Source organism: Bradysia coprophila, chromosome IV (assembly GCF_014529535.1).
Source record: "Bradysia coprophila strain Holo2 chromosome IV, BU_Bcop_v1, whole genome shotgun sequence".
Taxonomy (NCBI): Eukaryota; Metazoa; Arthropoda; class Insecta; order Diptera; family Sciaridae; genus Bradysia; species Bradysia coprophila.
The window spans coordinates 2,290,160-2,317,909 of record NC_050738.1 but is presented as its reverse complement, the minus strand read 5'-3'; the positions used below and the strand labels follow the sequence as shown (position 1 = coordinate 2,317,909).

Here is a 27,750-nt window from a genome sequence, read left to right as displayed (position 1 = left end):
ACTATGTAATCTGGCGTGTTCATTTGAGATAGTTTCGTTAATAAGATATCACGTGATACTAAATCATAGGCCGCTTTGAAGTCAATGAATGCGACCACGGTGGTTAATTTGTCGTTGAAATTGTTTTGAATTAATTGACAAAGGAAACCCACTTGATCCAATGATGATTTTCTCGGTTGAAACGCACCTTGAGCTGGATTTATCGTTTTTTGTTGTTTCAGGTGGTTCTGCAGTCTGTTCATTAACATCTTTTCATAGATTTTACACAAAATTGATGTTAGTGCAACTGGTCTATAACTCTTCAGTTCATTCGCTGGTTTGTCTTTCTTGAGAATTGGGACAACTAACGCCTTTCTCCAGATAAGATTGCTGGTATGCCTTTGTGGAGGACCAAGTTTAAGAACGCTAGAAGTACCAGGGCGGCTCGCAGATCCAAGTTGATGATGAATTCAAGCAATATACAATCGTGTCCTGGCGCCTTATCTGATTTCATTGACTCTGTTGCATCGACGAACTCATTAAATGAAAAAGGTTCTGGAATTACGCCATTTTTTACTCGTTGAGTTTTGCCTGCTCCCGATGACACCTTGGCGTAGTGTTTGCAAAATGCTTTCGCCTTCATTGAATTTGATGTTAATAGTTTGTCATTGTGTAAGATGGCTTCATTTGATGTAATTCAAATTTTCGTCAAATACTTTAGCGGAAAATTATATTTTACTAATTCAGGGACAAGCGTCACACTTTATTGAAAAATTGAATAAAACATAGAAATGATAGTTATTTGTGTACCTGTTTTGGACGATTGATTTTAGGCAATCGCGCGAATTGTAGGCCGAACGAAGTGAGACTTACAAGCGAAAGTGCCTAATCAACCGTCCCAAACAGTTACACATGTAAGTTTTCATCCAGAGGACCGAAAACTCGAGAAAATTTTAAAAAGTGCCCTCATTTTCGGCCACGAAGCATGAGAAATATATTGTCATGCTGATGTACTATCTATGCTTAGTTTCCTCTTACCAAACTCGGTGTGAGAAACAAAATTGAATTTTTTCAATTTTTTTTTTCGGTTACTTGACGGTTTGCCTCTCACGGAGTACTTTTTGTTGAGTGGAATGGACATAAGTATGGTTTCCACTCAACAAAAAGTACTCCGTGTGAGAGCCGTGAGAGGCAAGAAGTCAAGTAAACAAAGAAAAAAATGGAAAAATTCAATTTTGTCTCTCACACGAAGTAGTTTTTTGACAAATGGAAATAAAGCCTTATTTATTGTTGCATTGCATTATAGTTGCGTTCCCCGTTAACCCTTAGTCGACGCTTGAAATGAAGCCACACTTTCGGAGAGTGTACATGTTGGATGACAATTATCCGAAGATTTAAGTAATTTAAACGAAGATGATGAGACGATTTAACTATTACCAAAAACGGCGGCACAGAGAATTCAATGCAGAATTCAACAGGTACGAAGCGTTAGATCATTTATCGGTATAAAACTCGAAGAGCTTGTGCGCAACTTCAAAAGTTCGACGAATGAACACTTTTATTACGCTGTTGAGGGGCATATTTGTAAGTGGATTTTTGGTCTCTCACGAGGCAGTGGTAAATCATTTTGGCCTATTTAACAACAAAGATAAGACCGTTGTTAAACTACTTCTTATACAGGTTTGTCACGGTGAGCTTAAAAAAAGTTTAAATAAAAAAGTTCTTGCATATTTACTTTGACTGTGCAATAGCGTTCGTGGGGTCGAGACAAAACTTTTTTGGTCCGACACAAGGCAATGGTAACGGTAAATTTTAAAAATAATTGGCAAAAACGAGTCATCTCCATACATTTTTGAAATTTTCCAGAAAATAGTGCAAACATAATGTTGCATACGAGCGTCTCTTTATTTTTAATTGATGGACAACATGATTCTTGGTAAAAAAATCGTTCTCCGGTGTTCCTCTAAAATACCGACAACTTAGTCCTATTTTTTGGCACAATTCGATACTTCACGTCAGCTTTATCAATAAAATCGAAGATTTTAGGGGCATAATGTAGAACAATTTTTTACATAGAATCATGTTGTCCAGCAATATTTTTCACCATTTTCTGGAAAATTTCATAAATGTATGGAGATGCGTATCGGGGAATCTGGCACACGGTGCAAAAAGAATGCACTTTTAAACTATGTAAAAGGTGCTTTTTAGCCATGTCACGGACTTAATGACTCCTTTTACAAAATTTTGGTATCGAAAATTTGTGCGCGAGTTCACCTTTTACGTAGTTGAAAAATGCGTTGTTTTAGCACCGTGTGCCAAATTACCCCACGCCTGGAGATGCCTCAGTTTGGTCAATTATTTTTAAACTTTATCGTTAACCTTGCCTTTTGCCACAGTCAAAGTGAATATGCAAGAACTTTTTTAATTAATATTTTTCAAGCTCACCGTGTTGTGATGTCATCACTAGGACATATTTTAGTGATTCTTTTTTCTGTAATTTTAGTAAAAAAAGAAGAAAAATTGTAACTAAAATTCTGGAGTATCAAAATTTCCTCTTAACTGAGATATATTCCCGTTCCCACGTCGCATGTAATGAGTTATTTCAACCACACAGTATGATTAAATCCCCTTTTTTTTCAAATATAAATAAACAAAATACTTACCCCACACAATTTGGTTCTAAACAAACCGATCTTCTTCGTCTACTTCTTACATTATATTTCTTCTTACATTCAAACATGAAAGAAAATTGAAGATATCGAGAATTCTTATTCAATATAGTATGTGTGGTGGTGAAGTAGAGGAGTCGATTTAAAAAAAAATTGTGGGTCTGAAGTCGCATTGTATGTATGTAGGGTATGTAGGAAGGTAGCTATGAAAAAATATTTTATTTTAAGAAAATGAAAAATAGAGGGTGAGTTGGTTGTTTATGGGGTGAACTTCTTCTATGAATGGAACATTGTCTACAACTGTATGTGTTGTTTAGATTAGATGTATATATTTCTTCTACACATGCCGTCGTCGGAATGCGGGAGATTAGAGATGTGTTTAAATTTAGAATTCAAGGAAAAAATATTCCTTTTTATGTGGAGGGTAGAACTAATTTAAAAATCCACGAAATAAGTTGAGTTTTCATTATGTTCAAAAATATGTACGACTCGTCATTAAACTTCAGAACGATGGTTACCAAGGTACCTAGTTACCAATGTTTCGTTTCATGCATGTTCTTTCACTTGTATTCAATAGAAACTCAGTTTAACTGAACAAAATGCATCGCGTTTGGGTACTTTCAACTGAATTGAAATGACATGATTTCCGTCTGAGTGAAAATATCACTGCCTCCAGCGGTCTTCGGAACCACCTATGTGTTTCATTCATAAATATTTCTGCGATGATCTAGTTCTATGAGTCAGTTTATGTTTAATTACATACATCAGTTACTGCCATTCATGTTGTTGATCATTACATTCCACCTAACATTGTATACACCAAGCAAAAACCCTTTCGATCATGGGTTCGGTATATTTTATGTATAAATTAACAAGACGACCTTTTTCTTCGTCTGTAGTGGTCCTAAACGCAGCCCATCCACCCAACAATATAAAGACAATTCATAAGTGTGTAAGTGCGGTGGTTCACGGTGTAAATTTAGTACCTGCTAGTTTACTTGATCGTTAACATTATACCTTCGCTACCCGAATAAACTGCTTTCCAAATTCAACTACTATCTCATCAACTACCACATGTTTTCACCAACACATTCAAAGATCTCGTGTCGTTACACTCTCTTCGGTTCGGATAATAAACAAAATTAAAAAAAAAAACTTTTTTTTAGAAATGATATGACAAAGTGTATGCATGTGTAGGCTGTAGGCATACACATACATATATGTATAGATATGAGGTTCGAGAAGAACGCTCTGCTTTTGATGTAGATATAATCACAAAACTATATTTTATTATTACTTTCTGCAGACAACGTATACATGCATGTGGTGTATTGAATGTGTTTTAAATGTGGGTGGGTTACTGGGTATGGGTAGGTTGGAGTGAAGAATATTATTCAACCGACTTGGAACGAACGAACATTCACTGAGTTTTATCACGTTGTAAGGAGGTTTATTTTCAATTGTGTAGTGAAGTGAAAACAAAACAAGTTTACTAATTACAATTTGGTTACGTTGATACGGTTTGATACAATTCAGCTGGTCTTATCAGTACGATGGATTCGGACGTTGTGAAAATATGGAATAGATTGACTCTTGATGTAAGCTTTGATTGATCTTTTATTTACCTTCTTTTTTCGAAACCTTAAACAATGACAATTTCATTGAACAAAAAGACATAACGGTTCGCTTTTGTGTCGATCTAAACTTGAGCAGCACAGGATGGCATTCGATTAAAACAATTTTTGATAAGACAAACGTTAATGGGAAATGTAAACAAATTCAAAATTTTAACTATTTAAATTCAAAACGTAAAATTGTATACGAACGGCGATGGGTGTTGAATGTTGCATTTATACACATCATTTTTTGTGTCCCTCATTTTAGTGTATGAGAATGTGCGTTAGTCGTTTTCCTGTTACATTTCTGCCTTTTTTTTCGTATGGTGTTTTGGGTTGATATACACTCTGTGTGTGATTAAATTTATGGCATATACACATTCAACAGGCAGGCGTATTATTAGATGGGGGTCTTTCTGTAGCTCAGCGCGTTTTCTTAGTATTTCTCTTGCATCAAGTTTCTTACGAATTCGTTTAAATATAATAAGGGTAAAAATATTCACATTTCGTTGCGTGTATGCTTGTCTTTCGTTGTTATTATGATCGACATTCTTTCAGCTTTATTCATTGCGTTGGGCGTATAAATGGATGTGAACATACACAATGAAGGGTTGATGTAAAAATAAGACGAATTAACGTTAGTCATTTCAGGTTTTCATTTATAATTTTGTTGGGTATTTCGATTATGAATCTCTGTATGGCGTGTACGATTGTCTTGCGGGTTGTATGGACTGGACATGGATAGTTACTAAAATCTACCTTCCGAAAAAGGTTTTCCTGTTGTACTCAATTGCTTTTATTTCTCTGCTGGCTCTATGCTAAATTATAATTAGTTACGGTACTATGACCGAATATCTTCGAAAATTGCTTCTCTTCGAATGTAGTTCCTTAGAATTGTATACTGGAGCTACGCGGGTCATTTGTTAAAGGTTTACTTTTTATAAAATGAAATGAAATTCTGATAAAATTTATAGCTGTTAGTAGTACTGCTGCAGCACTACTAACAGCTCTAAACTACTGCTATCGATGTGAAATGTTTTCACTAGATCAACGTTCTTTTGTCTTTGTCCCTAACTTCCTTTTCGGCATAATAGCGTACATCCAGTAAGGAAGATTTCCGGCGATCATATCACAAACAAAAAACCTTTACATTCCCCTTCAAAAATCTTGTTTTTTCGCTTCATAACCAACCGTATATCATTATTTAGTCTCTTGGTCTTCTATGATCGAATGACAAGCTAGAGGGGAAACCCAAAGTTGTTTTTGGCTTTAAACATTTCAACGTAATTCGTCCTTACTTCCTACACTATTATCAACATAAAAATAAACGAATCAGTTGATCAAACAATTTAACAAATGTCTCGGTGCCTAGAGCAGTAGACGTAAGATGACAACCCTACTATTCTACACTTTTACTTCCTATATATTAGGGTGTAGCACTTTTCAAAAAATATTTTATTTTTCAGTGACTGGGGGTATGTTTTTTCCAGATAAGAATAAACCCCTGATGACCATACAAATATAAAAAAAACTAGTCACAGGCGGCAAGCATATTTACAGTTTTAAATACTATTCAAACTATTACTTCGTTTAATCGAAGATTTTCACAGATTAATTTCAGAAATCTTTTACTTCATTTGTTTTGAACTTGCTTTTTGCTATATATAAGAACTCATTAGTCAAATCTTGTTGTTTATTATAGCTGTTGTTTTTGATAACAGATGACGTCTGAAACATTGGCATAACAATTACTTTGAGGTAATGTGGTTACAATTTGATGCACTTTGAAGTTCCATATATTTTTGTCTTACCTCGGATAAATAGTCAAAAGTGTTCCGGACAATGACTTCTTCAGAAACGAGCCGTCAGAACAGTCGGAGCGTTTGCTGCGACTGAGCCCCGTACGAACCCGTACATCTACTGCGCACATGACCCTAGTTCGTCCGTCGCCCTACTTTGCCGTAAGTCCACTGCGCCTGTAAAAGTCGGTAAAGTAAAATTCTTATGAAATTTGTACGTCTTAAAAATTGCGCATAGCGCAATTACGAAGCCCCGTACGATGTTCCTTTCAAACGTAACACAAATTTCAAATTGACATACAATTTCCTCAGTCCTATATTAACCTATATTTACCTATAAATAAACAATTTACTGATAAAAATGCTAGTATATAGCTCAAAATAACTATCTATACCGTTATATAGCTCAATATACTATATATATTTATATATAGATATCCATATTTGGGATCCTTGAAACACCACACACACATAACCAATCACTTCCCACTGATCAATAACTTTGTAAGAATTATTTTCACCGATTTATATTGTTTTTACAAAAATCCAAAATGGCGGCCGACGGCCATTTTGTTAGGAGGTGGAAAGTAGTACGGCTGCTTTACATTCGTTAGTACCTTTCAAACAAAAAAAAATTCATGAAATTTGGTCAAATTTTACTCGAGATATTAACAAAAAACACCACCTTCACTCTACGGCCGAGTAGCCACATATAAGCTCACTCCAAGAGACCTAGCTCACGCTCCGGTAAACCGAATTCCATGAGTTTTTTTTTCCTGATTAGTACGGTCAATACCTATCTAATAAAGCAAAATTCATCAAAATCCGTTCAAATTTGGCCAACATTCAAGTAAAAACGGGTTGCCGCCCTGTACCTAGTTCACACCAAGGGGTCTAACTCACGAGTCGGTCATCCAATTTCCATAAACTTTTTTTTCGTCGATCGGTATTGTAAATACCTTTCATTTGACGTATCACTTACAAGTGTAGCCTTTGAATGGCCAGATATATCTTCCGAAAACGTTAAATCACTTATGGGGCCCCAGCTCGGGAGGCGTCGACCCAAAATCGCCCATCTTCGAACTTAGCCTCACTATTTTGACTATCTTTCAGGGAAATTTGTTTTTTTGAAATCGGATTTGATTTACTCAAGATATCGACGTGACAGACAGACGGACAGACGGCCCAAATTTTTATTGCGGATTCGTCATCTATGAACATAGGCAAACACTTTGCCCTTACCGTCTGCTTCGAATTCCATCAATTACACACGGCATCGTAATCCTATAAGCCCCTTCGTACTCGTATGGGGCTAAAAAGTTGTCACTTTTGATGCTCGTACTTCCTCTGAAACTAGAAACATCGTGTTACAGCTTGTTTTGGTGGATTGTAGACACATTCGCTTTTGTTAGTGTAAAATTCTCATAGAAATGGCTTCAATGAAAAATCAATTTTTGACGATTGGATAAGACTTGTGCAAAGGACGGCTAATTGTTCTCTAATAGACATAATCAATATTTTCATTAGCACCCTATGCGATAGCTTAAGCCACTTTTCGATCGAATTTTCAAGAATTCTGCTAGTCTAATTCTGTAGATGTACTGACCTATGAAACCGCGACAATATTTCCCATAATACTTTTCGTATTATATCATTTTTTAAACTGGTAAAAATTTCATCAAAATGGGGTGACTGGCCACCGTAAACAAATGAAAAATCAAGAAGAATGTAAAGTGATTTTTAACGAGCTCATTTATTTCTCCATACTTTTGTTCTTTTTCGACATCGTCAGCGTCATCCCATTCTTCTTGCTAAGCATTAATATCGATTAAAAATTTCTGTTTGACGAAAATAATTTAAATTTTCGTTATAATATGTGTAACATATTTGCATGCAGTATAGTTGTATAGTATCATGTACAATGTAACTATATGTACATATATAAATCTGTATCGTACGATAGAGTATAAACTCGGCGGCCAGCCTACCGCCCCTCAACAAATTATCTGAATTTTTTTCTCGTATGACAAAGTTTATATCTTATCCTCCTGCTGTACAGTATTTTCACAATGTGTGAAATTAATTTAATTGAAAACGTAGCGGATTGCCAACCACAAGTAGTCGTGTGTAGTAGAGGTTCAAATATCTTCGACGATTGTATCGTAATTCGTAACTTTAACGCTCATACTTTCGTTAAAGGTCATTTCGTTTCCTATAATCGTCATTCCAGTCGTATCGTTCGCTTATCTCATTTTAATTATTCATTGAAATATCTCAATTTATCAATAAATTAAATTGAACACCAACAGTACACAAATGTTGGATGTGTTCAAATATCATCGAGACAAACAAAGGCAAAATCCTCTGCTGCAAAAAATTAGATACTTTGAATAGGTCAAAGTGTAACCCCAATGTGAGAACAGCCGCTTTTATATCGAAACATTTTCCTTTCTTCTTCAGTGGTCAAAATACCATCATGGGTTGATAGTTCTGGTGACTTTGTAAAGAGAAACTTTTCTTAAATAGGTTTCCACAATTTGAAGTTTTTCTTTCTTCTTAAAAGTTATTCGTTATGAGGGTATGAGGTCGTACTTTAAAACTTTCCTATTTTGGATTTGTCTTTATATAAATAAACGATAGGAAGAATTTCTGCATAATGTTAAGATTGGTTATGTATGTACGTGGTACGAATGGAGTTAAATCGAGATAATAAAAAGTTTTTGAAAACATTTACAATTTCAATAGAAACAAAAAATCATCTGAGAAAATCATTTTTAGCCCCGTACGAAGTACTGGGGGCTTATAAGATTAATATGCCGTTTGTAACACGTCGAATTGGAAGCAGATAGTAAGGGCAAAGCATTTGGTTATGTTAATAGATGACGAATCCGCAATAAAAAAATGTCCGTCCGTCCGTCCATCCGTCCGTCCGTCCGTCCGTCTGTGACCCCTCTAGCTTGAGTAAATCACAACCTTTTTTGAAAATTCTTTTTTTCCCGATTGGTATCGACAAAAGAAAGGTCAAGTTCGAAAATGGGCATGGTAGGGTCGGCCCATCCAGAGCTAGGGCCCTATAGGTGTTTTTCAGTCTTTCGACGATATCTACCGAAATACGCACGCAATGGCTGCTTGTGATATATCAAAGGAAAGGTATTGACGAGTAGAACAAAGTTGCTGAACATTGTTTTTGGGTAAGATGCAACGTGGGCTTGTTGGGAGGGCTAAAAGGTCGTTACTCGGCCCTAAGTGTTTTTGCACATAAATCGAGTAAATCTCATCCGATTTTGCTAGTTTTAGTTTTTTATGGAAGGTAATTGAATACCGAAAAGAACGTGGCAAAAAAAAGTTTCAAATTTGGGCTCTTGGACTAAGGCCGCTACTCGGCCCTAAGTGTTTTTTGCACATAAATCGAGTAAATCTCATCCGATTTTGCTAGTTTTTGTTTCATTTGAGAGATAATTGAATGCCGAATAGAATGATGGTAAAAAAAGTTTCAAATTTGGACCCTTCGACTAAGGCCGCTACTCGGCCCTAAGAGTTTTTTGCACATAAATCGAGTAAATCTCATCCGATTTTGCTAGTTTTTGTTTCATTTGAGAGATAATTGAATGCCGAATAGAATGATGGCAAAAAAAGTTTCAAATTTGGGCTCTTGGACTAAGGCCGCTACTCGGCCCTAAGTGTTTTTTGCACATAAATCGAGTAAATCTCATCCGATTTTGCTAGTTTTTGTTTCATTTGAGAGATAATTGAATGCCGAATAGAATGATGGCAAAAAAAGTTTCAAATTTGGGCCCTTGGACTAAGGCCGCTACTCTGCCCTAAGTGCTTTTTGCACAGAAATCGAGTAAATCTCATTCGATTTTGCTAGTTTTTGTTTCATTTGAGAGGTAATTGAATACCCAATGGAAAGTCGGCAAAAAATTTTGGGTTTCTAAAATAATATCGTAAATTGTTGGTTTTGTTTGAGAGGTACTTCGTACGGGCTTTCGTAATTGGGCTATGCGTAATTTTAAAAATGAACACTTTCAGTAAATTTGACCATGCTCAACTTGATTTGCATTTTGGTAACAGACGCATTAGAGGGTTGTAGACGTATTATGGTTCCGGGCGTATTACGGCTACGGACGTATTATGGTTACGGACGAAATAGGATTACGGGTCGAACGGGGCTAAGTCGCAGCAAACGCTCCGACTGTTCTGATGCCTTGTCTCACTGTAGCTACTTAACTTTTATTTTGGAAGTCAGACGCAAATTAGAAATTTATGTTATCGTTGCCCGGCATATTAAAATTGACATATTAGCACTCGAAGACCGGTTGACTCGGCAAAATAATGTCGTGTTTGGGTGCAATTTTCCTCAATAACTTTGTCAGCTTTGAATGGTGTCATCATAGGATTTCATGATCTTTCTTAGTACTAAATCTTAAAAATCAATTCCCGATTTCATGTCCAAAAATCATTAAATAAACGACATGAAATATAGGAGCGTATATGCAAGGTAGGCCAGGCTAATTAGTAGCATTTTTAAATTTTTTCGGATTTTACGAAATTATCTAAAATCAATCGTCCCGTCCGATTATTTCAATGGATTGCCTAATGTTTGATGTAAAATCTAGTCCGTTGCCGGTTCGAACAGCGGATAATCATCCTTCTTTTAATTTCGCGTTGTCCGGTCTGTGACACTATAGACACATATAATACGATATTACATTATACTAACTCGCCGCTGTTTGTACATGACCGACACCATATATAACAAAACAGAACCGACAAACAAAAAAAACCGCTCCACTTCCATGTGTCTTTTTAATTTCTTTTATTAAATTCGTTTTCACGAACAGTTTCCCTTCTCGGAAAACGATTACGATGGACGAAATTGTTTGTTAGTTGGCGACTGCGTAAACGATTGCGTGCATCTTCTTGTGTGGAAATGTTGAACGTATAATTTTTCATTTGGGGTGTTGGTGGTGAGTGCGCGCGCGAAACAATGGGTATGAGACGAGGAGAACCAATCAGAAAAGATTATGCGGAAAATTGTGTGATGGTGACAGAGACAACGACAGTGGCTGTGAATATATTGTGCATGGTGTGTTTCGTACATGATGTTTATCGCATTTCGAACGATATATATACATTTTCTCATGTGAGAATCAATAATATTGTACATTAAATTAAAACGGGTTGTATATAATTTCAGTTATTATGTGACGAGGCACATAGGGTGCTCATCGACTTTGTATGCATTTCCATTTCCACAAATTGTTTATTGAGTTTTCCATAAATTTTGATTGTAATCAACAAAAATGGAAAATTCATTTGACTCAGAAAATCATTCACCGACAATCGAATTGAGCACCCTGTATACAACATTTCGTATTCGACAAAAAAAAGACCCCCTCCGACAAACTACTACGCAAGCAGGTTGAGGCATGATGATTCCTCTTCTTTTTTTTCTGCTGTATATTCCACTGAGGTGGTGGGTTATGCAGGGCGTCTGGTAGAAAGCAGGCGGCAGTAGCCAGCAATATCCTCTCTCTGTGTGTTATTTGAAACGGGTTTGAGTGAAAAAAAAATTTTTTGCACCAACAAAAAAAGAATCTTTGTGTTTAGCAAAAATGTATTTTTATTTGGTTCCTTTTCGGTTAGTTTTTCCTTAATGTCGTGCTTTGTGTTCGTTAAGATTCAGTTTCGTGTGTTTTCCTGGGAAATAATTATGAATTTGCGTTTGAATGGAAATCGTATCGGGCGTTAAAACGGATCGAAACATCGTTTTGTAATGGAGTACAGTGAGCTTCATTTGTTTAATCGATTTTTTGTGTGCGTATAAAGTACAGTGCAATTATAGACGTTATTTGGGATGTATGGTTTATGCACAGACATGAAATTTTGTTTAAATCGTTTGCCGATTTTTTTTACAATCTTCCTTACGTTTAAAGGGCTAACTAACAATGTGTGAGTAGTAGCTATATTCGCTTCATTTTCACCAAATTTAATTTTTTTTTAAACTTCAACCAAACAGTCAAACGAAAAATGCCTCACATTTCCCATTATTTTTTTCATCATTTTTCGCATATAGCAAATTCTATTGGTGAGACAAATAGCCGACCAAAAATTCAAAATGACAACATTGATTCCGTCGTCTCAACCAACTGGTGTGGAGGCGTACGAGGATATGTTCAAGGAGATCACCAGAAAATTGTATGGTGAAGAGACTGGGCATGGGCTGCATACTCTTGGAACACCAGTTGCACATGTGGCGACGGGTGGGCCAACTGCTCCAGAGGGTGAGCGCTCGTTTACCACTTTGGTATGTATACGTTCAGACTTATACCGACATTATCTGCTATTTGGCTATGACGTAACGTTGTATGCAATTCTTTTCGTAGTTTTTTTTTTCATGTTTGTTTTTTGTTTTCATGATTCTTGTGTTGCTTCAAGTGAAACGGTCATGACTTTCTCTCATTCATTTTTTTTGTTGTTGTTGTGGTTGTACAGATATCTGATCGAAGTTTGGCCACCATCGATTATGATCACGTCGGTTCGGATACGAGTAACTTGTTCAAAAGTGATGACCATTTGACTACGGCATTCGGTTTGGCCGCACTCATGCAAAATGGGTTTCCGCCACCAGGTGCAATATTGAATCCCCATAATTTTGTTGCAAATAAACCAAACAGTATCATAACAAGTACAGCATCCACTGTGGGAAATACGGTACCGACGGTGACAGCCGAAGATAAATGGCCGACTGGTTCCACGGATGACTGTTTGCCGTGGACCACCAACAAATCGAATTTCAATGTTCCGCAAAAAATATTCAAGTGAGTTGGTAGTGCTGGGTGGCTCTTCAGAAATTTTCCTATTTTTTGATGAGACCTTTATGTTCTGAAAATATTTTAAATGTCCAAGTTCCTCCCAATAACACTCATCCCATTTTCATTGCAGAGTCAAGAAACAAGAGCACATCGATCACGACATTAATATTCCGCAACAAACTGCCAATGTTCAAGCAAACAATGTAAAGCCTCAAACGAATACTGTGTTGAATGCACCCCAAGCTGCCGCTACAGGACTGAAACGATACAATTGTACGAGCTGTCCGTACTCGACTGATCGCCGTGACTTGTTTACACGCCACGAAAACATTCACAAAGAGGAGAAACCGTTCCACTGCTACGTTTGCTTGAAGCAATTCAATCGTGCGGATCATGTGAAGAAACATTTTCTGCGTATGCATCGAGGATTGGCCTACGATTTGAGTCGCACAAAACGATCCACAGCTAATGGACGGAAGGCAACCAATTTCTTTGTGCAGCAGCCGAAACAGGAACCCAATCAACAAGGCTATCAACAAGCGACTACGTTAACGATTCCAACGAATACTTATCAGTCGTCACAGCATCAACAACAACAACAAAATCAAGTTCAGCAACAACAACAGCAGCAGCAGCAACAACAGCAACAGCAGCAGCAACAGCAACAACAGCAAAATACGAATCACGTCAACGACAACAATCAAAACCCAGCCGGTCAAATCAATCCACAACAAATAACCAATCTGAAGGTGGAAAAGGTCGACAAAAAACCGAAAATCAAAGGCGAAAAACGATTCATATGCTGCTACTGTCCATGGTCCGGCACTGACAATTGGGGCCTGAAGAGACATTTAAACACCCACACAAAGCCCTACGTTTGTATGCTGTGCGACTACAAAGCAGCACGGTCGGAACGTTTGGCCACACACGTGTTTAAGGTGCACAACAAAAAAGTCTGCGGAAAGTGTAACTTTCTGGCGGACAATCAGGAAGAATACCAAACGCACATAAATGAAGCGCAGTAAGTTTCACCGAATTTCTTGCATTTTGTTGATAGTTTGGTGGATTCTAGTGACTAACCAAATTTACTAACACAGCGCCCATGATACACGACCGCAGAGATGCTTAACGAGTAATGCTGAATCGACAGCAAATGTATTAAGAACCATCGGAAACTCGTTTAATATCCCAAATAGTCAGTTGAATACGATCCATAATGTCGCAACTGGCCATAGTTTTGGGTGAGCGCAGTAAACTTTTACCGTTCGTTTTCCCCTACTTTTTCATTTATTATTTGTCCCTGTGACCACCACCCACCGGTTACGATCTCTAAGTTTTAGTTCGCATTTTTTCCGACAATTTAAAACTCCTCTTTGCCTAAATCCTACACATCCAACCTTTAAACCAAGTCCCTACATTTTTTTGAAATTTCAAAGACCCGACCAGGAGCACCGTCGTTCAATTTTTGCCATTTTCATTTTAGCAACTCTACTTCGAATAATAACCAATCGAATAATATCTATGCAAATAATGTAACCACAACTAACAGCATGCCCGACAATTTGGTCGCTAATAATAATCCAAATTTGGGAAATAGTTGGCGAACGACGTCAACTGCGACGACGACTATCATGCCGAGTGGCATCGAAAGTACGTCAAGCACACAGAAACGCGGTGCTGAGCGTTTATTTCAGTATATGGAGGCAGACGGAAGTGACCCAGAAGATTATACGCGGTAAATGTTTGTCGTGTCTGTTTGGATTTGAGTTTTGCTTCTTTTTTTTCGTTCGGTTTGGTTTTTCTCTTGTTGGTATTTAGTTTTTCTGTTGGTTCTGTTCATTTTGTTTCCTAAATTTTATAATTTTTCGCAATGAGACGTTTCAATGCACAATGTTTTACGGAGTCTAAAAAGCGACCGGTTCGTTTGCAAAAACGGATCTGACTTTTGAGGCAACAGCTTTGATAAGTTAAGCACATAATTTTGGTAGTGAGCACCACTCGATTTTGACTGTTGAAGTCTTCGGCTCATCATCTTATGGTGCGTAGTGAAGAAGTTGTGTTCGTATTGAGCAGAGAAATGATAACAGATGGCGTTACTGTCGTCTCACCGGCTGGGCCGGTGCAGCGATATCTGTTATCATTTCCCTGGTATTAAGTCGTCAACATAAGCAGCCCTGTCGAAGTACGTAGCGTTGAACGGAAGTGTTGGTTGATGCCACATAGTGCAAAGCTATTAATGTCTCACGATCCAAAGAACTAATTTAATTACCTTGAATCGCGAGATACAAATGCATCGTGAGGCGTTGCGTCAGAACAATCTCCTCGAGATGCATAAGAAGCCAGGGCCCACTTTCGAGAAAATGTTCTCTCGAATTTTCCTTGATTAATTTTCTCGAATTGTCATAAAACCCATTTTCGAAAAATTCGAGAAGAATTTCAAGAAACTTCGTGAAATTGGAGAAAGATTGCGAAAAGTCGAGAATTTTTTTTCCTTAAACTAGCTCTGTGAGAAAACGCTCAAAGCTGTTCTTGTTGTAGTACTAAACAATATGCTGGTCATCGAGTCGATGGCATCCAAGCTTCGTATTTTTATTTTGCATTTGATCGCAGAGAATATCCCACTTTTCCAAATCAATTAACTTGACGATGAACCTAATCTTGTCCTTTACAGCCAACTACAAATGGCCGCTCTGAGTCGTAACACCGCATCCGTTGCCCAGGATTTTCATAATGCGGGAGGCGGAGTCAAAACATTTACAAACAACCACTCAGCGGAGGAAAACTACCGGCAAATCATCGCAAAACACACGAAACAATCAGCGTCAACGAAATCGCCATCAAAATCATCGAATCCATTGCCAACAACCATCCCGAAATGGATCGATTATTCAATGGCCTCGCCAAATGTTTCGCCTCCCGCGACAAATCCTAATCCAGATCTAACGCCGAAAAAACGACGCTCAACTTACAACAAAGAAAATACGGAAAATGTGATTCCATCCAGGACGCAGTGCAATCAAACGGATCAAGTTACAAACTTGAAACCACATTTCGACAACTACATACGCGAACAATTTCACAATCCCATGAAACTGGCGACGGACGCCAGTCCGAAACGCAAATCGTTTACATTCGAAACACGACCGGAACTCGATGTGTCCATTAAAAGCGAAAGTAGTGAATGTGATCGAATGGAAAAGCGTAACCGGAAACAGTCACAACCGCGCAAAATCGAACAGATCGACGAAATCGATATGAAACCGATCGTCACCGATGCTGCTGGTGCTGCTGCTGGTGCCGATGGTCTCATTGATGGACAATCCGATTTGAATAAGATACGCGATAAGCATCTGGTGCGCATGGTAAGCCGAAAGAAGTGCTGCTTCAAGTGCAAAAATCGCAAGGGATTCATGATTATGTCTTACCATACAACAGCATCGTTAATCTTGCATACGAAGTGGCGGCACGGTGATGAGAAGCAATTGTGTAAAGTGAATAAATGCGAACGCGTTCAACGTAAAATGCACCATAAGTGTGGCTTGCAAGTCAATAAGATATGAATTTACCTTAAAAAACATTTTTTAATCGAGAAACAAAGCAGAAAAACTATTTTGAAATAAAATTAAAATTTAGTCGCTCCATCTGTCACAAATTACACGCACACACAATAAACGAAAGATAAGCGAAAGATGGACAAGAAATAACAAAAAAGAAAAAATCCTAACTAGAAATGTATCCAAGTTTTTTATTGCTAATTATCAGACTGGATGATGGTGTCGTTCCTTTTTGGGTTATGATAAGGTAGCATTTTGCCATTCAGTTGACATGATGGTGCCACCTTTGAGAAAAATTTTAAACAATTTCTCAGAAAACGCAAAAATTTTCTTTCAACTAAAAAGGTTCAAGAGTTTCAAAGATGTTTTCATTTAACTAGAATCATTCAGCAGCTTGACAATTGTTAATGACGAAAGTTGAACAATTAACTTCAATCGAGAGAATTTTCATTTCTAAATATCTGGATCGGTTAAACCAAAATGATTTTATGATTGTGGACGCATCCACTAAAAATTTGCAAAACCAAACGCAACTTCGATACAAAAGGTGTGAATCCTCATCGACCACGGTTCGATAAAATTCATATAAAGTCGATAAATGTGATTCTTAATTTTGTGAAATAACTTCATTGATGAGAGCCTAATGTCAGCCTTTCACAGAAGGCAAACATGAACCCTAGTATAACAAATTGAGTCATCTTTGTGGTCTACGTATTTTCAACGGTCAATCCGTTCAAGACCTTGATTTTAAATTAATTTAATTCAATTTTGCCATTTTAGACCTTCTGAGCTTTTAATGCTTATTATTGCCGACGCCATCTACAGCCGGTTGAATAGAAAATCGAAAGGATTTTTAACTTCAATGATTTTTCCCCTCAGTTCCTAACTTTTCGCTTAAAATGGTTGGATCAGGGCCTATTTTTGGTAATTTTTTTTTGGTAAAATTTACCAAATTTTCCAAACTTTACCAAAAATTTATTTGGTAAATTTTGGCAAATTTGGTAAATTTAGAAAAGCTTTGGTAAACTTTTCCAAAAAATTGGTAAATTTTGGTAAAGTTTTCCAAAAAAAATTACCAAAAATAGGCCCTGGGTTGGATCTAAGGGAATTTATAAGAACCCTATTATCAGTACTTACCGCTCGGTAAAAAGCGGATCATTTATCATTAGACGCAGACAACGATAAGCTCAGAGCGTTCAGCGTGTTTTTTTTGAGAAATTATTTTCACGAAATTACTCGAAGATTCGTAAACATTTCTCCAATTTCTTGAAAGTCTTTCATGAAATTCGATAATTTCACGATAAACTTCAAGACATTTCGTTAAACGAATTTCTCAAAAAGACACTTTCAACGTTCTAAACTCATATCGTCTAATGGCAAATGGCCAGCTTTTTCCCGAGTGGTAAGTAAAATCATACAGTCAAAGTCAGTGAAGTTTCAGCATGAATTAGCTTCACTGTTTTTCAGCTGATCCACACATTCAATCAAAACTGTTTATCGTTGTTTATACGGTTGAATCTGCTACACGCAGGCGCATGGTAGTAACAAACCCAAAGCCGTATTAACAGTTTTGATTGTTTGTGTGGATCAGCTGAAGCAAATTCATGCTGAAATTTCACTGCATTTATCGGTTCTGATGAAATTGTCACTTGCAGTTAGGTTATTTCGATGATGTTTTTTTGTTGTTTGTTTGCAATACTAAAAATTAAATTTAAAAATAAAAAATCGGAGGACCGAATTTTGTACAAAAGAAAAATCAGTGTGACTCACTGACATGATAAGAACATTACCAGTAGTTTTATGTTCGAATCGTGAGACTATACGAAACAGAAAATTTATTTGAAAAAGAAAGAGAAAACCAAAAATTTATTCGGATTAGATGAGGGTGCCTGAAAATAAAATTATTTTCCTTTTGATTTCCCCTTTTTGTTTCGATTTTATTGAAATGAAAAAAACAAAAATTTGAGATTTACCTCCAAAGAAAATTGGCGTTCCATTTCAGTCACTCGAAATTAACCGGAATAAAGTGCAACAAAGAAATAAAAACTTTGATTTTAAGAACAAAAAAAGAATTAACAAAACCAGAAATGATGTAAAAATTGTACAATAAAATTGAGAGTAAAATGAAAAGGAAAAAATCAATAATGACAAAAATGTAGAATGGTTCGAAAGACGAAGAAAATAATTTAACAGAAACAAAGGAAATATGTAATCTACCGTAAGCTATGTATAAAATAAATGAAAAAATTTCATAAAAATATATCTTATGTATGAGAGACGTGTCTGATTGAAACAAATTTCGCATGAATTCCTTTGAATTGCCTTCGGTATAAGTCTCGATTAGGAGTAGATGTCCTTAGCGTTACAGTGACCAGATCGAGATCTTATCGAAACACATAAATGATCAAAAAATCAGATTCGATAACACAACAAAGTAAATACAGATTATCCAACAGCTGCTGATTACCTGTGATCAGGAATTTATTATTGAACATTCGCTGCAACTTCATAATTCAAGAGTACCAAGGATCAAAAGGCAATACGTCCAATGAGTCTATGTAACTGAGAGATCGTGACCATAACACACCGAAAGTAAGAATTCTTAAGGAATCTCTCGCTCCACCTAGCTTAGCTGTCGTTTTGATCAAGTTCATTGAAGTAATTTGCATTGATGTGAAAGATAAGTTAAATGTGTAAGAAGTGTAGACAGCTTCGTCCAATTCTGATATTCAAGTTGTGACACAGGAGCACAACTGTATCAACATTAAGAGTGTAGAGATGAGAGCTACCGGGAAATGAGTTATTACTTCATTGATATGAGCGGTAAAACACATTCCCCTGGAGTTTAGTGAGCACTTACGTAATTGTTTGGAACCTTTTTTTCCGAGCCGAAGGGGAGAGATGCAACCACACAAGGCGAAATACTATTACTCAAAAACGTGATGAAAAGTAAATTTGCTCACGTCACCAAAAGTTTACCTCAAGCTTCTGAGTTAAATGCCTTACTGTGAGCAAATAATGGAAATGACACTTCTATCGGCAAACACTCAAAAAATACCACTTCCATCATTTCTCCCATTGGTAAATAATGGTCTATTAACGTATTCGGGTTAAGTCCCCATAATTCAAAACAAATTTATTTTCCCAATGACAAAATCATAGCCTCAATCCCACTAAAATCATAGTCTCGTGACCTCCGGTAATGCGTTCAGACAGTTGTTTTCCTTTAAACTCAAAGTCAGCGAAAGACCATTTGGACAATGTTTCAAAACCCAAATCGAAACCGATTTTCTGCGAATAATTTGACGAGAACACTGCCGTTATCGCTCCCGGTACGGGATTACTTGAGCGCAAATGTTCCGGGAGTAAGTTCAAACTTTTGCCATTCTTCAACTCTCTAGCCAATTCCACTGAATAAAAAGTCAGCATTTTCCCAACCGATTTTCGCGCATATCCTGGAATTGTGCAAAGAAATGACAAATCGAAGATGCAATCTGTTTCAAAGTATTCGTAGCAATCAATCGATTGATCAATTTCCATCATTATTTTCAGAAGCATCTTTCCATGATCGCTGTTCGTATTTTGTTTTCGAAACATGAAATACTCGGATGGTTCATCGGGATTGCCTTTGATCTTTCAAATGTAATTCACATGTTAAATGGGAACTAGCACGGTCTCGTTACGACAAACCTGAATTTTGTTAAACGCGACGCCAATGATTTTATCCAACTGCACATCTCTAGCCACTATAGACACGCCATCCTTCGCCATCACTTTGCACAGCGATGTCAGTTCTCCTCTGGCAGACACTTGCATTGTCGTAAAACGATTCTAAGACCTTAAATGACCCAAACAATATGTGAACGTGAGATGGAAAGGAATTGGATAGAGATGATCGAGATGTAATCATTGAAAATCTATTACTTCTCAAGTTTAAAGTACAGCCTAGTGTTTGATACGAAAGCTTTTTCCGAATTTTCCTACATTTTCCAAATAAAACATAATAATTTTAGGAAAATGTTTTTCCAAAAATAGTCCCTGGTTTTTAATCATCGTAAAATTTGTCGTCGAACATAACTGCTTCCTTCGCACACAGCTTGAAATTAGAATACACAAGGTCGGTTCTGATTTAAAGAATTTTTCCGATGGATTCTTTTGAAAAACAGCCACTGAAATTGAACGTATTTTCCAGTGGAATTTTTTATTTGTGCCCAGAAAGGTATTCGACCCTAGATGCCAAAACCACTTTCAAAAAAATTCTTTTAAGCTTATGTGGCTGGTTGGAGGCGATCAAAAACCGAAAACGTGCACTTTTCTTACAGAAATATCATTAGGAAGGTAATTGCACGTACTTCCGGGGCAATTACGGTCTTAGCGCGTTTAAAACTCATCCACACTGAGATATGTGCATTTGTAGTTTTCAACCGAAAAATGACTGAAAACTCACACTTTTCCTACACGAAACGTACATGGTAGTGTGGGGTGTCAGAAAGGTAATTCTATGTTGTTTCAGGGCAAGTAGGGAATTATGGGGGTTTGGAAGCATCTACAATGAATGTGAGCACTTAAACATTTCAACTTTTCACATTTAATCGTGGATGCTTCCAAACCCCCAAAATCCCGTACTAGCCCTGAAACAATATAAAATTACCTTTCTAATGACACCCCATACGACCATGTACGTTTCGTGTACATCGAGAAATTTCAGTAGAAAAAGTGTGAGTTTTCAGTCTTTTTTCGCTTGAAAACTCCATCTGCACATATCCCAGTGTGGATGAATTTTAAACCCAATAAGACCCTATTTTCCCCGGACGTACATGAAATTTACTTCGAAAAATCGCTTCAATTTCGCATAATGACTGTGCTTTCAGAAACGGCAAGGATATCCTAACTGTAACACTTACGGAATAAACGTATTTTGAGATATAAACCAGTTCTGCTACCCTTATAGTTTTAACAATCACTATGTCAGACCATAGAGCGTTCATCGATTCCTTCTACTGTTTCAGGCGATAACAAACAAGGAGCACAATTCCACTTACCATCGCACATTGATCAAAGTATTTGTCGTCATAAATGGCTATTTCGATGGCACCTAGAAATATTTCGTTGCAACAAAGTTCAAATATAATATCAACGACGACCGTTACCGTTATCTAAATAGCCGAAAGTTCGCTGTTTTTCCATCTTCAAGCAGTAGAAAATGTTCAACGTTCACGCGTTCAAATTAAACTAAATTCTGATTTCGCCAGTTTCAAATGAATTTCGCAATTTTTATTCAACTTTTCAAAGTCACATAAGTTAATCTAATCAACGAAATGACAATTTTGTTATCTCAATGCAACAACCGACTAGGCAACCAACACTACATAGTAAAATTTATTTTACTCTGCCGTGCAACAAAACATCGGTGCCCATTGTTGGTAAATTCATTTACCGAATTTACTGAAATTTACCAAAGATTATCGAAATTTCGGTAAATTCAGTAAATTTGCGGTAAATTTCTGTAAATTCGGTAAATCAATTTACCAATAATATGCCCTGTGTAACATGATATAATGAACTTCACAAATTGACTATGAAGACGCTGAATCTTTCGTCTGCTTTTGTGCTTTCCCACCCTCAATGTTTCCTATCTTAGTCCCTGCCATGAAACCAGTCATGGCTACTCCAATTCGGCTGGTATCGCAATCTTGTTTGTAATCGCAAATTTCTTCAACGACTCATACTTGCGCCGCCACAATTCAGTATCCTCACGAATATGTTGATTGGCATCCTGCATCGCTTCCATATCGTGCCATTCCTAGACAAAATTTGTAGTTCGGAAAATTTCAGCAAAATTTACTCAACTCCAAGATTCGTGTCTTCTACCTGAGTCTTTTCCGTCTGCAGTTCATCCTTCTGCTCGATCCGTTTGATTCGGCAACTGGCCGCGTATCCGCGATTCTTCAATGTTCGTCGTCTCTGTTTCATGCGAACAATTTCGTCGCGAGTCAAACCGCGTAGTTTCAATGTACGGTTCAAATCACGTACCGAAATCGAAATTAACTCATCGTCGGATATGTCTGGAATGGGACATGGCGATAGGGGTGCCTGGAATGGTGTTTCGGATTTTGTAGACACCATGTACGAATGACATTGAGCAATTTGTGTACCCTTTCACCGTAAACAGTTTTGTTTTGTTTACGATCAACGCGTATGGTTGGTCCATGTTTTTAGCCCCGTACGAAGTACGAAGGGGCTTATAGGATTACGATGCCGTGTGTAATTGATGGAATTCGAAGCAGACGGTAAGGGCAAAGTGTTTGCCTATGTTCATAGATGACGAATCCGCAATAAAAATTTGGGCCGTCTGTCCGTCTGTCCGTCACGTCGATATCTTGAGTAAATCAAATCCGATATCCGATTCCCTGAAAGATAGTCAAAATAGTGAGGCTAAGTTCGAAGATGGGCATATTCGGGTCGGCCCTTCGTGAGTTAGGGCCACCTAAGTGATTTAAGGTCTTTTGGTGATATTTATGGCAAAATAAACGATGGAAATGTAAATGACACGGCAAATGATATGTATTGTCAATACCAATCCAGGAAAAAAAAGTTTTTTAAAATCGGGTGAGTGGACCGTGAATTAGGGCCTTAGAAGTGAAAAGCTACTAGGGCCCTATGTGTATTTTACATATAACTCGAGCAAATTTCATCCGTTTTCCGTATTTTTTGTTTCATTTGGAAGGTAATCAAAGGCCGAATAGAATGTAGTTGAAAAAAAAAAATTTGGATCCTCGGACTGAGGCCGATACTAGGCCCTATGTGTATTTATACTCAAAAAATTAAAATTTTAGGGCTATTTGAAATTTTTGTTTTATTTGAAAGGAACGTCGTACGGGGCTTCGTAATTGCGCTATGCGCAATTTCTAAGATGTACACATTACATAATAATTTTACTTTAACTACTTTAACCGGTGCATAGGCTTAAGGTCAAAGTAGGGTGACAGACGCACTAGGGTCACGTACGCAATAGATATACGGGTTTGTACGGGGCTCAGTCGCAGCAAACGCTCCGACTGTTCTGATGGCTCGTTTATCGGTAATTTTATGTATAATTATCATCGGCACCTTTCTTTCGCGTTTTATTTCTTGTGGCATTTGATATTTCGCCTCCAGGGTTGATTTTGTTGCCGTAAAACGTAGAAACACAAAGAATTGAATCGAGAAAATCTAAAATTGCCGAGTCATGTTCCCTTGAAATCATTATATTCGATGTAATAGACGATGCTGTGCGTATAATATTCGTGTTTCGACATTGGAGCACATTTTGTACTACAAAATCCGAATAAAGTGAAATTTGTGGGACAGATGCCAATTTGTAGGTTTAATTAGTTATTTGACCCACGAATAGTAATAAGAAGTCGATTTCGTTGCAAATAGACAAGTTCTACACATTTTTCGATATACCTATGTACGAAATATTAAGGTTCGTAGTATAGTGTGTGCCACATCGAAATCACAAATATTTTGTAAAAGAGTTCAGCTACTGTCATGGAATATTATATATACTTACTGGGCAATGTGTCCTCGACCGGTTGCAGTGTCTTCACTGGCTTCGTGGCAATGTGGGTACTCTTAAAAAGTCCATTCAAAAATTTTGAAAAAGTTGTTTCAGGTGAATTTCCGCCCGGGACATGCCTAGTGTACTGGTAGTGCTCGACCTCCCCTACCACCTCATACCACAAACTAAACATAAACATTTGTCTCTCAGGAAATATAAGTCGAAACCATAAGGTCAGATTTTCGATGTTAGGCAATCTCGGCAGTGGCACCCTTTGGACCATCGGTTTCTTCGGTAGTTTTGTAGAGTTTTCAAAGCTCTACATTCCGCTAGAACATTATTTTCGAAAATACTCTCAACTTTCGAGTTATGACAATCAGAAAGTTAAAGTCGTCCGGGGGGACTTCTTCCCGGGCTTCCTCGGATCCATCACCCACATGACCGGACACAGTTTTCGGTGATCTACGTTTTCCGCACAAAGGCTGTCGCGGACCTTAAATTTTGCAAAATTCGATACGCCCTATTGAACAAATGCTTCGCTCCCCAGATCTAAACTATTTTTTAAAATTAAAAAAAAAAAATACGGGGCCAATATTTTAGCCTTCCGGACCAGATAAACACCATGCCAGATGAATTTGGGACTATTTCTCTAAAATGAACAGGCCTAATCGAGATGGAATCATTGAAAATCTATTACTTCTACAGTTTAAAATACCACTTAGTGTTTGGTACAAAAGCTTCGTCAAAATCATTAGAAAGCATTTTTCAATATTGTCCTAAATTTTCCCTTTTTTCCCAAATTTTTCCATTAGAAATAAAACATTTGCCATCTTTGAACTGGAGACCACCGACAACAAAACTAAGATCAGAGAGATGGTACGTAAATAATCGAACAACTCGACGTCACAGGTGTTTTACTTAATTAATTTAAAAAAAAACCGAAGTGATATTTTGATAATGTGTAATGGTAAATGTTGTTTATTTTTACATTCAATATTCCGAAGGTACAACCCTTTATTTTACCTAATTCCAGGGGTGGTGTCATCTAATATGCAGAAAAAATTAAGTTTCATTCAAAAATGCTTTAAAGTTATTTCATGATTTTTCAATTTGCAGGTAGTCCATTGTTACCATCCGTTTTGTTGTAATTATAATCAAATCGCCGCTCGTGCTATAAACATCTTCCAAACGTCCGAGACAAATAAAAAGTGTTTTGTAGCTAACACTAGGAAATAACCAATGCGTGCATTTTCTGTATTTGTTTCAAAGCTTCGTCAAATGAGCCGAAATGAGCTAAACTTTGTTTCAAATGAAACTTTCATTGAAAAGCATTTCATGTGCAAACTGAAATTCACTGGCTTCATCTTTTCACGCGACTTCTACCAAAAACATGAAAATACTGTAAATGCTCTTTAGGATCTACAAAATTAAAGTCATAAACTTAATTTCGATAATCAAACAAAGAAAAAATTGGTGGCTTACCGCGAGACCTCTTTCAAAGTTCAATGGGTAAATATCGGCAATACGAACGCAAGAGACGTTTTGCATAATACTTAGTAGGAGTATTAAATCCTGTTGATAGCTGACGTCATACTTATACCAATTTGTATTGCATATAATATCACCGATTCTATCAGTCTAAAATGAAAGTTTTATTCGCAAATCAAACCGGTATCCGGTCATGGAAATTTTCTTTGGTTTTCTAATTAAAATTGTCACGAAATTGTCACATGAAAGAAGTTACTTAGAGCTAGAAGACACCCATCCAGGTAATTCTCATCCTGACAGCAACGAGATCTATAATAACTTCAGTCGGGCAAAATTCACAATAATGTACCGTGTCTTGCATGATTTGTCCGATGAAAGAAAACGTTAAAATTTGAGTTACATAATAGACGCTGGCACCTATGCCACTGATAAAGTCAGCCTGACAGGAAAAAAAGCTTCTAAAATATCAATTTCTCATCAAATTTATCCGTCTAGCTACCTTTATAATGCCAAAAAGTACTGTTGTGAACGATAAATATGTAGACCCCATCTGTATAGTTGTAATAAAGTTGAACCGTTCGTTCATGTAAACGCTATATCTGCAATTTTAAAACCAAATTCGTTTTCCGTTGCTATTTGTGGCAATCCCATAATCTTATACAGTGTGCACAAAAATGTGTTCACTTTACAAGGGCGGCCGCAGGTTTGTTCCAAGTAACTGTAAACACGAACTTTGACAACCCGAACAACGACAATGTCATCCATAGCAACGTCGCTTACGTGATATTTCATACAAATCGAGCAACGTCGCCTACGCGATTTACCCAGAGATATTATTGAGGTTATGGTTCTATGGATGAAAGTTGACAATTCATATGGCCTTGGAACAAACCTATTTACCTTGCGATTTCCAACAAAGGAAGCGACGCGTAGTGGAACAAATTGGAATGACTAAGAAGAATAAAAATTGTTTACTTTTGTATGAAAATGGCAGAAACGTTAGTATACGATGAGTGGGCGCCCTAATAAGAAGACTTGCACCTAAGCCGCGATGGGGCCTGTTGTGCTTACCCACAGAAACGTTTCAGTTTTCCAATAATATCCAATGTGTTCATCGGATTTAATTGACAAATGGTGAATTTCGAGTTTGTGAAGTGGAAATATGAAGAAGAAAAAATGTATAAAAACTTTGCCAAAGCATGTCATCTCAATGTAAAAATTGGCAAGTAATCGGAGATTTCTACGGAACACTTCACTTGTAGTATCGTACCGTAGTACCGAAGTTAGAATAATTGTCATTTACATTACATAAGTTAAAAAGTGGAGTTTTCGTGTGAAATTTGTTGAGCCGAGGCGAATCCGAGGTGAATAAACACACGAAAATATAACGTCACCTAGATATTTATGCACAGTTTATACATTGCATTCCACACTGAATTAACAAGGAATGATAATAAATATTTTGTTTAAAAAAAAACAGTAAACGATATATAGATGCATATCCAACTGAAACTGTAGTTTACCTGGCTATATCCATAAACTTTAGCATTATGTTTTTAAATGCAAATTTCCGTCGTTTAATGTCAACACATTTCGTTTCCCACGTGGCATCGAATGCATTTAAATCGTCCTCGACTAGCGACACAAGTGCATCATACACATGCACATATAACAGGAACATACAACTAACACCATAGATGCCGATGTAACTCCAGCCGGCCCAGACGATATTCAGTACACAAGAAATCAAATATCCTTGGAGGACTTGGTCATCCAAATATGGAAACATCATCGGAGACAATTTCGTTAAAATTCTTCGGAAAAAAATGTCGTAAATCGGTAAACACGAGAACAGTGTCATCCCTGCGAATATGGCAGCTCGAACTGCTTTGAAATGTTGAAAAATCGTTTGTGTCGTATTGAACAGCATGCGCTCCTTCAAACCAGTTGCATTTCGGTGGTACACATCCATAATGAAAGCGACTAAAGAATAATACTTTTCGTGATTGTACCAAACGACGACAAAATTGGTTATGACCTAGAAGGAGATTTATAGTCAGAGGCAATGAAATTTTAGTATGAATTTGCTTCAGCTGTTTTTTTTATCTGATCCTATTGTCAGAGAATAAGTGAAACGATGTGTGTTCGATGATTGTACAAAAAGAAGTGAAACATTTATTCAATACTAAACAGTGATAGTACATTCGTTACTAACACACCCACAACATGTGGTCCTAGCTGTACAATAGTCCAGTTGTGCTGTACCTCTTTACAACAGATCCAC

General features: G+C 37.1%; 4 protein-coding genes across 12 annotated transcripts in view; 1 reads left to right on the top strand and 3 right to left on the bottom strand.

The window, feature by feature from the left end:
* The first annotated feature begins 4,021 nt into the window (after nucleotides 1-4,021).
* LOC119066430 (protein charlatan) lies at nucleotides 4,022-16,616 on the top strand. Of its 5 annotated transcripts, XM_037168912.1 has the most exons (8): nucleotides 4,023-4,246; nucleotides 12,143-12,373; nucleotides 12,562-12,887; nucleotides 13,012-13,902; nucleotides 13,979-14,122; nucleotides 14,365-14,616; nucleotides 15,553-16,158; nucleotides 16,192-16,616. In XM_037168912.1, exons 1-8 carry the CDS (start codon nucleotides 4,202-4,204, stop codon nucleotides 16,439-16,441), a joined length of 2,745 nt encoding a protein of 914 aa, XP_037024807.1. In that variant the 5' UTR covers nucleotides 4,023-4,201; the 3' UTR covers nucleotides 16,442-16,616. The 5 variants fall into 5 exon arrangements, with proteins under 5 accessions (XP_037024806.1, XP_037024810.1, XP_037024807.1 ...); XM_037168911.1 differs by having other exon boundaries at nucleotides 4,022-4,246; nucleotides 15,553-16,616; XM_037168914.1 differs by lacking the exon at nucleotides 4,023-4,246 and adding an exon at nucleotides 11,532-12,018 and having other exon boundaries at nucleotides 15,553-16,616.
* Nucleotides 16,617-19,554: 2,938 nt separating this feature from the next.
* LOC119066825 overlaps nucleotides 19,555-27,750 on the bottom strand; it is a 29,751-nt gene continuing 21,555 nt past the window's right edge. Inside the window, exons 1-4 of one of the 4 annotated variants that reach the window (XM_037169484.1) lie at nucleotides 21,586-21,685; nucleotides 21,478-21,530; nucleotides 20,126-20,273; nucleotides 19,555-20,068 (exon numbers count right to left, since the gene is read on the bottom strand). In XM_037169484.1, the coding sequence (XP_037025379.1) occupies nucleotides 19,592-20,068; nucleotides 20,126-20,251 (603 nt within the window). In that variant the 5' untranslated portion in view covers nucleotides 20,252-20,273; nucleotides 21,478-21,530; nucleotides 21,586-21,685 and the 3' untranslated portion in view covers nucleotides 19,555-19,591. Of the gene's footprint in view, nucleotides 20,069-20,125; nucleotides 20,353-21,477; nucleotides 21,686-27,750 lie in introns of those variants that run through there. The other 3 variants (XM_037169483.1, XM_037169482.1, XM_037169485.1) reach the window with 3 other exon arrangements.
* On the bottom strand, nucleotides 22,092-23,702 carry LOC119066826 (transcription factor MafK-like). 2 transcript variants are annotated; one of them, XM_037169487.1, is made up of 3 exons: nucleotides 23,546-23,702; nucleotides 22,307-22,528; nucleotides 22,092-22,238 (listed from the first exon to the last, which is right to left on the bottom strand). In XM_037169487.1, the coding sequence occupies exons 1-3, from the start codon at nucleotides 23,573-23,575 to the stop codon at nucleotides 22,101-22,103; spliced, it is 390 nt and encodes a 129-aa protein (XP_037025382.1). In that variant the 5' UTR covers nucleotides 23,576-23,702; the 3' UTR covers nucleotides 22,092-22,100. The 2 variants fall into 2 exon arrangements, with proteins under 2 accessions (XP_037025382.1, XP_037025381.1); XM_037169486.1 differs by having other exon boundaries at nucleotides 23,537-23,696.
* LOC119066824 (odorant receptor 67d-like) lies at nucleotides 24,944-27,493 on the bottom strand. The gene is made up of 5 exons (XM_037169481.1): nucleotides 26,990-27,493; nucleotides 25,966-26,065; nucleotides 25,816-25,905; nucleotides 25,461-25,616; nucleotides 24,944-25,397 (listed from the first exon to the last, which is right to left on the bottom strand). Exons 1-5 carry the CDS (start codon nucleotides 27,436-27,438, stop codon nucleotides 25,347-25,349), a joined length of 846 nt encoding a protein of 281 aa, XP_037025376.1. The 5' UTR covers nucleotides 27,439-27,493; the 3' UTR covers nucleotides 24,944-25,346.

Coding starts and splice junctions, on each gene's coding strand:
- LOC119066430 (XM_037168911.1), top strand. CDS start 4,202: ATGGATTCGGACGTTGTGAAAATATGGAATAGATTGACTCTTGAT. Junction 4,247..12,142: donor GGAATAGATTGACTCTTGAT/GTAAGCTTTGAT, acceptor TTTCGCATATAG/CAAATTCTATTGGTGAGACA. Junction 12,374..12,561: donor AGCGCTCGTTTACCACTTTG/GTATGTATACGT, acceptor GTGGTTGTACAG/ATATCTGATCGAAGTTTGGC.
- LOC119066826 (XM_037169486.1), bottom strand. CDS start 23,575: ATGCCACAAGAAATAAAACGCGAAAGAAAGGTGCCGATG. Junction 22,529..23,536: donor GCGAAAGAAAGGTGCCGATG/ATAATTATACAT, acceptor ACACCATTCCAG/GCACCCCTATCGCCATGTCC. Junction 22,239..22,306: donor TGCAGACGGAAAAGACTCAG/GTAGAAGACACG, acceptor AATTTTGTCTAG/GAATGGCACGATATGGAAGC.
- LOC119066824 (XM_037169481.1), bottom strand. CDS start 27,438: ATGGATGTGTACCACCGAAATGCAACTGGTTTGAAGGAGCGCATGCTG. Junction 25,617..25,815: donor GACAAATCATGCAAGACACG/GTACATTATTGT, acceptor CTTTCATTTTAG/ACTGATAGAATCGGTGATAT. Junction 25,398..25,460: donor ACTTTGAAAGAGGTCTCGCG/GTAAGCCACCAA, acceptor TTAATTTTGTAG/ATCCTAAAGAGCATTTACAG.